Source organism: Anas acuta, chromosome 2 (genome assembly GCF_963932015.1).
Source record: "Anas acuta chromosome 2, bAnaAcu1.1, whole genome shotgun sequence".
Taxonomy (NCBI): Eukaryota; Metazoa; Chordata; class Aves; order Anseriformes; family Anatidae; genus Anas; species Anas acuta.
Window position 1 is genome coordinate 9,359,673 of NC_088980.1, and position 13,660 is coordinate 9,373,332.

General features: G+C 42.3%; 1 protein-coding gene across 1 annotated transcript in view; it reads right to left on the reverse strand.

Annotated features, from left to right (window-relative positions):
- The window catches only part of LMBR1 (limb development membrane protein 1), a 67,809-nt gene extending 59,020 nt beyond the window's left edge, over window positions 1-8,789 (reverse strand). The window contains exon 1 of the mRNA XM_068673444.1: window positions 8,459-8,789. Within this exon, the coding sequence (XP_068529545.1) occupies window positions 8,459-8,521 (63 nt within the window). The 5' untranslated portion in view covers window positions 8,522-8,789. The remainder of the gene's footprint in view (window positions 1-8,458) is intronic.
- Window positions 8,790-13,660: the final 4,871 nt, after the last annotated feature.

Genomic DNA, 13,660 nt, shown 5'->3' on the forward strand with positions numbered 1-13,660 from the left:
GCTAAATACCTCACACAGCTCCAGCTTTTAACAGTAAGGAACCACCACAGAACTATTCTGTAGCAAAACCTCACAGGCTTTGGCAAATTTGATTTCACACATTTAAGCTTGTCTCTAGAAAAGCATCCGATTGGACAACTTATCACTTCTTCCCATGTAATTAGCATTTAGAGTAAGCACAGCAAGTCTGGAGAAGCAAAACAGACAGGACAGTGTTTTACTATGCTATCTTTGACATGAAAAATCAAGAAGCTCTGAAAAACGGTAGAAGTGTAGAAAATAACTTTAAAAGTAGTGACTATGCCAGAATTAAAAATAAAAAAGCTACTGTTATTACACCCACCAGCATTTCTATGCAAAGGACATGCAAGAAAAAGGCTACGGACACAACAGCATCTTCACTTCTAGCTGCTGCTTCACAGAGCACGTCCTCTTCCTTGAATAGAAGAAAGAAGAGCAAGAAAGAAAAAGCAGAAGGTGCTGTGTAACACCGCTGTAAAACATACCTAAGAACACATTTAATGGTTGAAAACAGAACTGGCAGTGGTTTTGCTGACTGATTACTACCTATAGAAAAGCAGCAGTGCTGTACTTTGAGTTTTAATCTCTGTAACATAAAATCTTAATATAGCACCACATACACTTACTACACGCTCTTGCTGTTACTCTGTTATTGTTCATTAAAACACCCTGCAGCAGCTGAAAAGCATCTTCCTGCTGTTGCACTTGGCATCTGCTTCCACCTGGAAAGGATGGCAAGGACGAAGAGCAGGAAAGCACAGGTGGAGACAAACAGCCTTGGTCTATTTCTAGGAACTCCATTATCCCACCGACATCCAAAACGGAAGCTCTGAGCTCCACGGCTGGTTGCAAGGGTCATCAATAGGTTACCTACAACAAATAATACAGACTAAAGAAAACTAAAACTTTTAGCTCTGCTCTTAGTTTGACCTTGGCATTCATTGTATCTGCTCAGGATGACCTATTTTTCCTCAGATGAAGGTAACTATTCTTAAGCTCTGTGCTTTGTAGTTATATTAGTTCAGTCTAATTCAGCCAGACAGCCTTCAACACTTAGTGTGATGTGCAAATTTCAAAATTAAGAGAGAAGTGTCAAACGTGTGTTATGATCACAGATGAATTTTACCTATTAACACCCTAAACCTACAACTTGCCTTACCTATATGGTCTCCTCTGGCCATACAAGAGGTCGGCCCACCCTTCTTTTCTTGGTGCCCATGAGCAAATAGTGGTTAAGAGGATGGGTGTCTGGAGTTGCTCACCTAGGGAAAGTTTCAGGATCTAACAGTGCTTCTGGATTTTTTTCAGGCATTGTGTGCTAGGAATACTGCTCAGCTGAAGACAAAACCAGCCAATACAACCCTTTGGAAGGCTCTTTCTGGGCATTACACACTTAACTTCATGCTACCTTTGTCTGCAGCACAACCCCTCTTCAAACTAAGGGAAGAACTCAAGTTAATCTATCAATTTGTTAGCTTTATGTTCACTTTTACATACCTAATGGGAATGTCTTTATGCTGCTGGGTAAAAAGAGGAACAATATTTTACGAGTCTCACCAAAAGACCCAAGACACCTTTGTTCAGGCTACCAGTTCTGTAGCCAGTAATGCACTTGGAAACCCTAGAAAAGTGACCCCAAGTCATGTTTCTTTGGCCTGGACAGGCTACACCAGCACCATTAAAATCAGACTCAAGAATATTTTTCAGCATTAGTGTAGGATTTAAAACACCCCCTAGAATTAACACCGATAGCACCAACTTAGGTCATGCAAAGTTTTCTGGCCCTGAATAAAGGCATTATCCAACATTTCGCAGCCAGTCACATTAAAATTTCACAGAATCAGTCCACTGAAAATTCCTATCTGGAAAAAATAAACTCAGGATTCTCATTCATATAAACTTGTTTAACAATTTGTTTGCATTAAGCCAGCTTCTTTGGCCAATATTAGGGCAAACTGTATCTTTGGAGATTGAGCTAGTGAATTTTCTCCTCTAAACTCAAAAATCCTTGCTTTTTCCTTCTTATACATACCATAGAATTTAAGTAGCACATCTCAACTTTTCCCACCCCCAAACCAAGGCCATTTTTAAACCGCAATACTTGTACATTTTCATCATTCTCACCAGTTACACAGATTCTCTTCTCCAAACAAACCGGACATTTACGTAAGTATCTGTTTTAAACTCCGCAAACATTTTAGACATACTGCTTTTGTCAAATTCAACACCAAGTCATTAATCCTTCCTATCAGCTAAGTATATTAAAATAGAAAGTATGATTGGGTAATGGAAAAAAAAAAAAAGATAATCCAAGCGTAACCAGACACTTAAGATCACAAGTAAAAAACAGAAGGAGCCACACATTGGAGGTAACAGGGAGCAGGTGAAGGATGCTACTTCTTCCTTCTCTATGTTCAACTCAGCCATGACAGACTTCAGTGCCACCTATACACGTGCTGCTTGCTGGAAGGAGCTATGTGAGACGGAAATAAATGAACTGCAACAGAGTGCTGTTGAATAACGTGACAATCACAATATTTACAAAGCCAAATTATTATCAAAGTGCCGAAATATTAAAACCAGACAAAGCACTGGGGTGTCCTGCATCCCCACTGACTGCAGTTTGAACCAACTTTCACCTTTTTCAGCTAGGCAAGCAACTAGAAGCCTCAAGGGGGACACAGCTAAGCAACACAACGAGATATATTCAACAGCAAGCTGATGAAACATCAGTGTGAGTTCTGTCACCAGCTTCATGAGAGCTAACTGGGCCCCAAAGAACAACAGATCAAAGCCGCTGAAGGCAGGAGGCGATTCCCCACTTGTCCCACAAATGACTAACAAGAAGGGTACAGCACTAACTTTTTCCAGGTCATCTCCACCTCGCTGCACGCTTGGCTTTTACAGTGATGCACCAACCAAGGCTGTTGATTGTTAGATGCATAAAAGCAAATGACAATCAGGATGTTCAAAGGCTCTCCTGCTCCCACAGGACAAGTTACGCAAAATCCTGCACGTTAATAGTTACCTAGAAGTCTGTCCCTAGACAGAAGGATATGTTTACAAGGAGCCTTCACAGGAGCTGTAAAGAGTAAAGAACATTGCAGAAGTTAAGATTTTCTTACCAAGAGTTACCCCTGCCCTCCTAAATGAGGGTAACTACCAAATCAAGCAGAGGAAGAGTAAAAAGACAAGAAAGGGAAAACACTACACATGAAAAAAAAAAAAAAAGAATAAGCACTTACAGCCTTCAAATAAAAGCAGTAAACATCCACTGAATGAAGTGTTTTGTTTAGATTGTTTTGTTTGGGTTTTCCCCAACCCAAATTCCCAGCTACATCACAACTGAACTCCCTTGCTTACTGTAGTTTCCCTAGGAGCATGCTTCTGGCTCTCCCCTGACTCCCACTTCCACCACCCCCTCTGCTAGTGTGCCCACCGTCCAGCCCTCCACCTCCTGGTGTCTCTCCAGAGGCTCTTAGACTTGCAAGAGACATTCACGCCAACGCGGCTTTCCCCCAGTGACATCTGCCATCTCATCCACTCCACCTATCACACCGCCAGCTACCCAAACACAACCCAGTTTTGGAACAATTTGGTGGGGTCTTGTGATCTTTGTTTGCTGTCTGTTCTTTCACCATCTCTTAACTTTGTCTCAAATCCTGCCTGCACCTTGACCTTATCAAGTTTATGTTTCCCAGACACAACATTTCTTGAATTATTTTGTAATCTAAGTTTTCTTTAACAGCTGCCTGCACCTTCCCTGAAATGTGCCTGCCTTTTGGCCAACCACTGCTACAAACAGACACGCTAGCATTGAAGAAGAATTATGTTGACCTGTAACTAACAGCAACTTGTTACACTTGGGTCTTTCATGTTTCTTTCACATAAACGGAAAAAGTGGAACTCTGCAAAAAGCTGTTGTTTTGAAAATAAGCATATCTCCATCCGCTTGCCTGAGCCAAGTGGTGAGAGATGCCTATTGATTCCAGATGGAGCCACCAGCGCTGCGCTTCGGTACCAGCAGCCAGGAGATGACTCACTGCTTCACCAACAGAACAGCACCCATGTTTACAAGTCAGGGTATATTTTTAAGATAATACTTATAAAGAGTGTTGGCAACATTATAGTTATGTTATTATGTGCAATCTTCTGCCTTGTACCTCACGTCACTACAACAAGCACTGCTTTATCCGTTGTTACAGGTTGGGTTTGTTTTTTTTTTTGTTTTTTTTTTTTTTTGAATGTTTTGGAAAAGAGGCAATACTGAGAAACCTAAGCAAAATTATCTTGGAGATACAAGAGGCAGTTTAAGATATAAATTACTCCTGAAATTTTCAGAGCACAGATAAAAGAAGAAAGACGTGTTATTGAATAAAAGATACACTTGCATAAACTTTAGGATTCTTCTCCTGTACGAAGCATAGCGTGGTTCCTGCTGGCACGCGTCCCCTGCATGGCTGTGAAACGAGGAGACATTTTACAGAACACACAAACATGAGTTATTTGTAAAACGTTGATCTTAAAAATTACCAGTGCTTCTAGTCAGCATTTCCTTCCTGGCCCGCGCTCAGAACACCATCACTCCTGGCAGAAGCGCTGCTCTGCGAGCACTGCCTGGGGCCCAAGCTCAAGGAGGCAGAACGGGGTCAGGAACAATAGGGTGTGCTCCCAGCAGGACCACAGCGCCCTAATCAGCTCGCTCACCTTGCAGCCAACAGGGACAAACGCCAGCAGGAGCCACAGGCCAGCTCAGGAGGAAGAGGAATCCCAGATATCTCTCGACCCCAAAATACAACAGGATTACAAAAGTGCATAGAGAAGCCAAGGGAGGAAAACAAGCTAGTGCTGGTAGCGTGGAGACAGAAACAGAAATGGAAGCCACTGACACTGTCACTACACTTTAAAAAAAGAGTTTCTTTGTAAACTGCTGGAAGTTATTCTTATATTCAGATTGCTTTTTCTCCCTGTTAACCAACCAGCAGATCACCTGCAACAAGAAAACACCCTTAACATAGCTGAAGTAAAATAAATGTTAAACGAGTAAGTTTTTTTCAAAAAAGCCAGAACTCCCTAACAGAGGGAAGTGCATTTAGAAGCAGAGAAACAAAGTTTCTCCAACTACATAGTAGCTGAAAACTACACCTCCTATAACAGCCCTTGGGAAGGGAAGCATCTGCCACTCTACCTGAAGACACACATTACCCTATTTCAGTGTCTGCCTTGACTTGCACGAAACCATTAAAACAGCACTTTTGTGCTGGAACTGATTCTGCCAGGACTTTGGGCTTGTTTGTTTTCCCTCGTGTCCTATTAAGTTATTTCCACACGTATCATGCTTTCCAACTAATAATTTCACGGTCACCAAGTTGTTTTCTTCCGCAGTTTTCCCCACACACCATAAACATGAGCACACTATTTATTTTGCCAAGGAAGCCTCTAAGAGGAGATGTATTTTTATAAACTGGAAGTCCTACATTTTGTAAATAGAAGCACAAAATCAAGAAGTACATCTAAATTTACAAGTATATAAACTGACAGTGAAGGATAGAAGACTCAAAGAGGAACAAAGGAGCATAGGAAAAAGTAAAGCCAGAGGAGCACAAAGCCTGCACCACTGTGCTTATTTCATTTGAGCCTGAAATAAACATTTCACAGCAACGCTAGCAGCAAGTGGAACACTTTCATTATGTTAAACAGACAGACCATCAGGACACAAGGGAAAAGAAATTCCCCAAGAGATTAAGCATCTTCCATGGATGTGCAAGATCTCAGCAAACCAGAAACAGATCAAAGGATTAAGAAAGGCAAAATAAATTGGTGTACAAAACAGCAGTAGCATGCAATCACAGAGCATCACCTGGCCTTCACATATACTACAAAACTTGCACATGAATGCTGACCAAACACGGCACACGTGCTCCTACATTTAGCAACCACCAGGCCCTTGACCCAGCTGATTCACGCCTGAGGACCTGTGCTGAAACCAGATTAGAGAATTCGCCTCCTGCTAGTAAGGGATCATCTCATGAAGCAACAAAACACAAGGCAGGTTCTGTTCTTGTAAACGGGGACACTCTTGTAAAACCAGACACCACGCTCACATGCCAAACAGGAGGCCTGGGGGTGAATGGGCCTGAATTTTCTGCATTAAACCACAGATAGCCAGCTTGAAAGTGGACAAAAGGCTTTTAAAGTCTTTCATTAATCTTGCTCAATCTATAAACGTCAGAAACTTTTCTCTTTCAGTGGTGAAATTATCTGAAGTTGGCACCTACAGAAAAAGAGATGAGTGCCACCAGCAGAAGGGTAACAATCCTTTGGGTTTTGTTACATACCAAAACTTGATAGAAACTTATTCGCCTGCCCACTCAGAAGATAGATTTACCAGAAATCAATCATCACATCACACTGAAGTTCAGCTTAGCATGCCTTCAGGAATCCTTCAGGACACACAATCTAGAAATTCTATAACCATTCAGAGGAGAAGAATAAAATTTGCAAAACAAAAGAGAACAGGGTTTTCTCTTCAGCCACATCAAGCTGATCTCCCTTCTCTCATGAATTTCAGCTTCCAGTACAGACAGTGCCACACAACTAGAGTTCCAAAGACACTAACAGATTGCATAAGCCTGATTTGTTTCTATGAACAGGCATATATAGTTCTTGTAATGCAGCAGAAAAAAAACCCTAACTCCTTTTGTTTACCACTCCAGTGCTCCTACCCCACCTGCTATTGGAACGAAAGCCTCGTGCACCTCTCTCTGAGGAAAGATACTCACTGTGCAACTTCATGACCAGCGAGGGCAGAACTAATTGCTGGGGATGTTAACATCATGGTACACCTAAACAACATGCTCTGGGTGCTTGGTGGCGCTTAGGCTGATGACAAGAGCAACAGGAGGCCACGCAACAAGGATTCTTGCAATATGCTCCTGCAGCTGCGTGAGCACTGCAAGAAGGCTGCATGCTCAGCTGTGGATGGCAGCAGTCAATGCACTCCTAAAACCCTGTGGGCTTCATATCCATAAAAGAATATACATAAATATACTTTTTATATTACACACATAAATGAAAGGCAAGAACACAACTGTACTAGCACATGTATTAAAGGGAAAATTGTTATTGCTATCCTTACCAACTAAACAATAACGTAGATGGCCAGTCACCATACCCAAGCATAGTCTGAAGGGCAAGAAGTTTTTATTGAATATTCTGCCTTCATTGTCCACATAAAGCAACGCTGCACCTCTAAAATACATGTTCTTGATGTCTTACATGATGGTTATACCAATAGGAAGAATTACTAACTACTCTCAGAGGGGCTGCAAAGCTTTAGAGAAGTAGTTACAGTATACATAAGTTAGTTCTTTAAGAATTTAGTAGACTTTATTAGATTTAAAGAATTTGGTTGTGCATCTTCACTAGGTACAAAACCACAACATGTAGCACATGATACATCAGAACAAGACCCTGGGGTACAAAAGTAGGAGATGCTTAGAGCACAAAGACCTACAAATGGAAAAATGGACAGTGGGGAAAAGATAGATCCTAACATCCAGGAGAGCTGCATGATGATGTATATATATTTCTCTTCATTGTACAGAAGACATTAGGAAAACATTTAAATACTTCTTTACAGCAGGATATTATTCCTTCGATGCCCCTCCACTAGTCATGGTTCTCATGACATACCCCACACCCACTCATGCAAAAGTCAAGAAAAACTCCAGCAAAGTAGAATTTTCAGCTCTCTTCACAGAGATGTGATTTGTACTCCTAAGAAAAAAAAATATCCTGGCAGTGTAATACCTCAGCAAAAGAAAGGTTTTAACATATGGATTCCAAAGATACAGAGAAGAAATTCACACACAGGGACCCAGTCAAGTCTCTGTTGTCAAACACCCTTGCTATAGGCCTACCTGACCCTGTTAACTGCGATATTTAAGACTGCCTCCTGACATAGCTGAAAATTATTCAGAGCTAAGTTATGAAATGATATCCTTCATCCGAGGAGTCTCCCCTCGCTCACCCAGAGGTAACTGCACAGTGCATGCAATTAACCCAGCAGCGTTAGGACAGTAAGTGGCCAACCAAAACCACCTCTCTCCCACAAGCAGGAGAGAGATAAGCCCCACAAAAACATCTCTGTGGGCTTCAAAGAGTCCTTAAAACAAGGGCCAGGCAGTCCTAGGAGGAAGCCACAAGAGCCCTCCCCACCTGCACCCAAGGTGCAGCACTGCACTTGACCCTAGGAGGCTGAGGAGACCCCCAAATTGGGGGAGGAGAAAGCAAGGAGAGACCCCTAGAACTGGGGGACACAGAGACCACCGGATCAGGGCAGGCAGCCGGGGGTCGGGACCCCGAAGGGACGACGATGGGAGCCGGGTTGGGGTGGGGGGGGTGGACACATGGCGGTGAGGGGCGCGGCGCGTACCGTGTACTCCCGCACTTGGCTGTGGAAGTTCTGCTCGCGGATCGTCACCTCGTCCGCCTCCATCCTTCATAGCCCCGCGGCCCCCGCGCGGAATGGCGGCCGCCTCGCCGCCTCCTCTTCTTCCTCCTCCTCGTCGTCGTCGTCGCCCTCGTCCTGCCGCCTCAGCTGCTGCTTCTCCTGCCCACCCAGCGGCGGGCGGCCCACCATGGCCGGGGCAGGGCTGCTTAGCTCCCCGGAGCCCTGCCGGACGGCCGAGGGGCTCCGGCGGGCGGTGCTGGGGGCGGGCTGTGGCGCTCAGGCAGGAGGAGGAGGAGGAGCAGGAGGAGCAGGAGAAGGAGGAGGAAGGCCAGCACCGCCCCCCGCGTCACCGCGCAGCGCCGCGGCCCCGCCCGCAACCGCCCCAGGGAGGGAGGGGCAACGGGCAAACGGGGGCGGGGTCTGAGGGAGGGGACGGGGCTGGGGCAAAATGGCGGCTGCGCGCCCAGCAAGGGGGAGGGAGGTGTTTTAAGCCAATTTTCTTCGTTTCTGGGTTTGCGAGTAGATCTCGTATTAAAGTATGCACTAAAACTATCAATCTAGGACGCACTATAAATAGTAGATGATGTAGTAGAAGATGTGTCTTGGTGAGTTTGCTTTACCAAAGCAAACAGTTGTTTCCATCCAAATAGGTAACATTGGGTAGGTAACGGGAGTTTTAGGTTGGATGTTAGGAAGAACTTCTTTACCAGAAGGGTTGTTAGGCATTGGAACGGGCTGCCCAGGGAAGTGGTGGAGTCACCATCCCTGGAGGTCTTTAAAAGATGTTTAGATACAGAGCTTAGTGATACCGTTTAGTGGAGGACTTGTTAGTGTTAGGTCAGAGGTTGGACTCGATGATCTTGAGGTCTCTTCCAACCTAGAAATTCTGTGATTGCTTTAAGAATCACTGCATTGCCACAACTTTCATAGGATCACAGAATATCCCAAGTTGGAAGGGACCTGTAAGGATCATCGAGTCCAGCTCCTGGCTCCACACTGGTCTACCCAAAATTTTAGACCATGTGACTAAGCACACAGTCCAAACACTTCTTAAATTCAGACAGGTTTGGTGCAGTGACTATGTCCCTGGGGAGCCTGTTCCAGTGTGCAACCACCCTCTGAGTGAAGAACCTCTTCCTGACATCAAGCCTAAACCTTCCCTGCCTCAGCTTGACACCATTCCTGCAGGTCCTATCACTGGTGATTAAGGAGAATAGGTCATCACCTGCCCCTCCACTCCCCCTTACATCCAAGTGTAAGGCTCATTGCTTTCTGCCTTCTTATACCTATTGATACATTACACACAATATCCATGCCAATTAAAATTTTAAATTCAATTTATATCTACTCCCTAGCCTATGGCCCATTTCCTTGCTTAAAAATATCCTTTTGAAGATTACAAGTTCTTTGCAGGCAGAATCGTACCACAGGTGTGGGATGTCAGAAAAATTCCTTCCCTCTGCCCTTCTGAAGTCCACTGCTCCTGGAGGGAGAGTTTCTCAGTATTTACTGAGGCTTTAGGAATGGGAAAGGACCCCTAAAAGCAGACCTGGAAGAGCACTGAACACAGGGGCTTAGAGATAATTATTGGGAAAAGCTGTCCTGCACTGTATAGCACTTTATTGTGTATGACTAATAATACTGTTGTTTGTTTTTTTGCTTGTTTGTTTGTTTTTTCACTTTTTCCCACTTCAGTCATCTTGTAGGGATGCTGAAAGTGGTGAAAGCATCAGTAACTGCCAAGACGAACTTGACAGGAGTCTTTGGTGTGTGAGACTTGCTACTGCTGTTGCTTTACCTGGACTTAGTCCAGAGAGAACAATATTACTCAAGACACTGCTTACAGGTGGATGTAATATATTTTGCTATAAAAACAAACACAACTGGAAAAAAAAAAAAAGTAGATAATTGGTATGCAAGGACCTGTTCTCAGAGAAATCAAATGCTCTCAGAGATGTCTATGAAAAGTATGTCAGTAGAATCAAAAAAACTCCATTCTTAAAAAATATGCTTAATGTTTGTGCAGAAGAAATAGGTTCCCAGCTTTCATCATCTAATACACAATAAATTACACAATACATAGTAAGTTGTAATAGTATGTAAACAGGGTGTGAGGAATCTAGAATTTAGACCTTCACTAGGTTTGTGATGAAGACAAAAGTAAACATCGTATCTTGAATGAAGGCTAAGAACCAGGGACAGCATGAAGGTTCCAGTCAAAGAAGAAAAACAGGAATAATCAGTGATCAGACCAGCAGTCCATACACCAAAAATATACATACTAATACCAAGACAAAGAAGGAGTGTGGCTGGAGTTCAGACCATAGTCAAGCAGCAAGCTGATCAAAGCAAGAAGGAGGACTAACAAGAAGCCAATGGAAGAAAGAAACAGTTTGGGGAAGAAGGGACAGTGAAAACCATGGTTAGGAATCAAGAGAAGGAACTAAGCTTAAGGCAGAGCAATCCATTGGCTCTTGGGTAATCTCTTCCAGCAAATACCTATACATACTGCCAGGTGGTTGTGAATCTAGGTCTGAAGTGAGATTTAGTTCCTGAGCTACGTGGAAAATGGTTCACTCACTGGTAAGGAACAGCTCATTGAATCTAAAAACAAGTGTATTTCATTAATGAGGTCTGAGAGTTGTGTCTAGGTGCCAGGGATTGTATACGTTTCTAACTTTCTGTGTAGACATATTAAACACTGCTCTGAAAAATAAGGTTCTAAGGAAAATGAGCAGTACTTTTGTTATGGAAACAAAATGAGGTTTAAGATTTAGCAGAATTTAAGCTTCTCCCTTCCACTCAGGAAATAAGTTTTCTTTTAAATATATTGAAATTGAAATATGCCTTAGGAGCAGATATGGGACATAATTTGTCTCATGTTACAAACTGACAAGTGTGGTTTTTGGTTTTGTTTTTTTCATTTCTAGCAGCTGAATCATCAGAAACTTGATATATTTGCCAAAAAAAAAAAAAAAAAAAAAAAAACACCCCTTTCTTGGGCAAAAGTTATTGCTTAGTGCCGAGGTGTCCTCATCACAAAGGAAGCAAAGGAAGGTCATGGTAGCCACCAAAGCAAGATCTATTTATGTTGAAGGAAATGCAGTCTAGAATAAGCAGATGTTGCAAACTGATGAGAAGGTGTGAACCCATTGATGTGGGAGTACAAAAGTAGTAGTTTGAAGCATACCAAAAGAAGAACACAGAAATTAAGCCTGAGGTATCTCGTACCAGAGAGCAGTTGAAAGACCTCTGTAGGCTTTTCCTCCATACTTTAGACAGAGAGAACAAAGGCAGTGCTGGAGGAACTATCCTCGGCAAGTCTTAGGACCACCTCAGTAACCTTAGGGAGCTTGGCTTATGTATAACTGAGACATCACTTAGTTGTAAATAAAAACTTTTCTCAAGCTGGTAATGTGCAGGTGTACACACATAAAGAGAGTAATGAAATACAGACTTCTATTGAAGTGACGGTTAGTGGTGCCTAACTCCTCAGTGTAAAAGTTGAGAGGATTTAATGTATTTTGCTCATTTTGTTCATTTTCAGCCTCATTTTAAAAGAAGAGTTTTTCTACTTCAGGATAACACAGTAAGTTTCTGGTATTCTGAATCACCAATTAAGGATTTATGTGCACTGGGTTAACTCTGAGATACTGCAGAAAAGATGCTGCAATATTCAGGCTTAGTTGAACTGGCTAAAATTGAAGTTGCTAAACTTAGAACTGTTTCATTGCAAACATTCCTACAGAATTTGACAATGGATTTTAGATCACATTTTTAAACTGCAAATGTGAAATTGGCACCATGCCTTGAAATATACATTTACCTAGCAAGATTTGAATAAGTGATGCTTTCTTTTCCGATTATAATTCAACTAAATGCAGTTTGGACTAAACAAAAAATAGTACGTTATTCTCTCAGTTAATATGACTACTCAAATGATAATACTGAAGATACTGCCTGAAAGTTGGCCACATTGAAGCCTGAAGCCCAATTTAGTACATTGCTGAGAATGACCACAGATTTTAGAGAAAATTTAGGGTAGACAAATACCACAGACGGTACCCATCTCTTTCTATATTCAAAACCTAATTATGAAAAAGAAAAAAAAAAAAAAAATTAAAAGGTAAAATAATTTGATCACGATATAAAACAAATTTTACACGATCATAATTATGCACATCTAGATTATTTCTTGGTTGGTCATTTTAAGGTCACTATATTATATAAGTTAAATTTTAAAAACTAAATGAGATCTTCCTTATAGCGACTTTCCAATACCTAAAGGGGGCCTGCAGGAAGGCTGGGGAAGGACTCATGTTCAAGGAATGTAGTGATAGGACAAGGGGGAATGGCTTTAAACTAAAAAAGGGTAGATTTAGATTAGACATTAGGAAAAAATTCTTTACTATGAGGGTGGTGAGGTACTGGCACAGGTTGCCCAGTGACAGGACCCGAAGGAACAGCATGGAGCTGGGACAGGAGAGGGTCAGGCTGGGGCTTAGGGAAAGGTTCTGCACCCAGAGGTGGTCAAGCACTGGGACAGGCTCTCCAGGGAGATGGTCCTGGCACTGAGCTGCAGGAGTTCAAGTGGTTTTTGGACAGTGCTCTCAGACACAGGGTCTGGTTTTGGGGTGGTTCTGTGTGGGATCCTATATATCATAAAATCATAGAATCATAGAATATTCCAAGTTGGAAGGGACCCACAAGGATCATTGAGTCCAACTCCTGGCTCTACACAGGTCTACCCCAAAATTCAGACCATATGACTAAGAGCATAGTCCAAATGCTTCTTAAACTCCAACAGGCTTGGTGCCTTGACTACATCTCTGAGGAGCCTGTTTTGCATGGCAGCAATTGCATTATAACCTGCAAAAGCTAGATCCATCAGTCTTGAGTCAGGATTCAACCTGAAATATTGCTGACTGGCATTTCATTTCTTTTCATACTTTCTATTTTCTATTTTTTTTTCTTCTTTATGAAAAAAGTGTTGTGTTTGTTTTTTTTTGTTGTTGTTGTTCCATATACTTCCAGACTATATATTTTCATTTTGTCAACCTAGTATCATTAACTCCTCAGCTAAAATGTGTATATTTGCCATAAAATTTATACATTTTTAAAACAGCCAAGGGAAAGAACTTCAAATTAAAAATGAGAATGTTGGCACAAAAAAAAAAGGATATA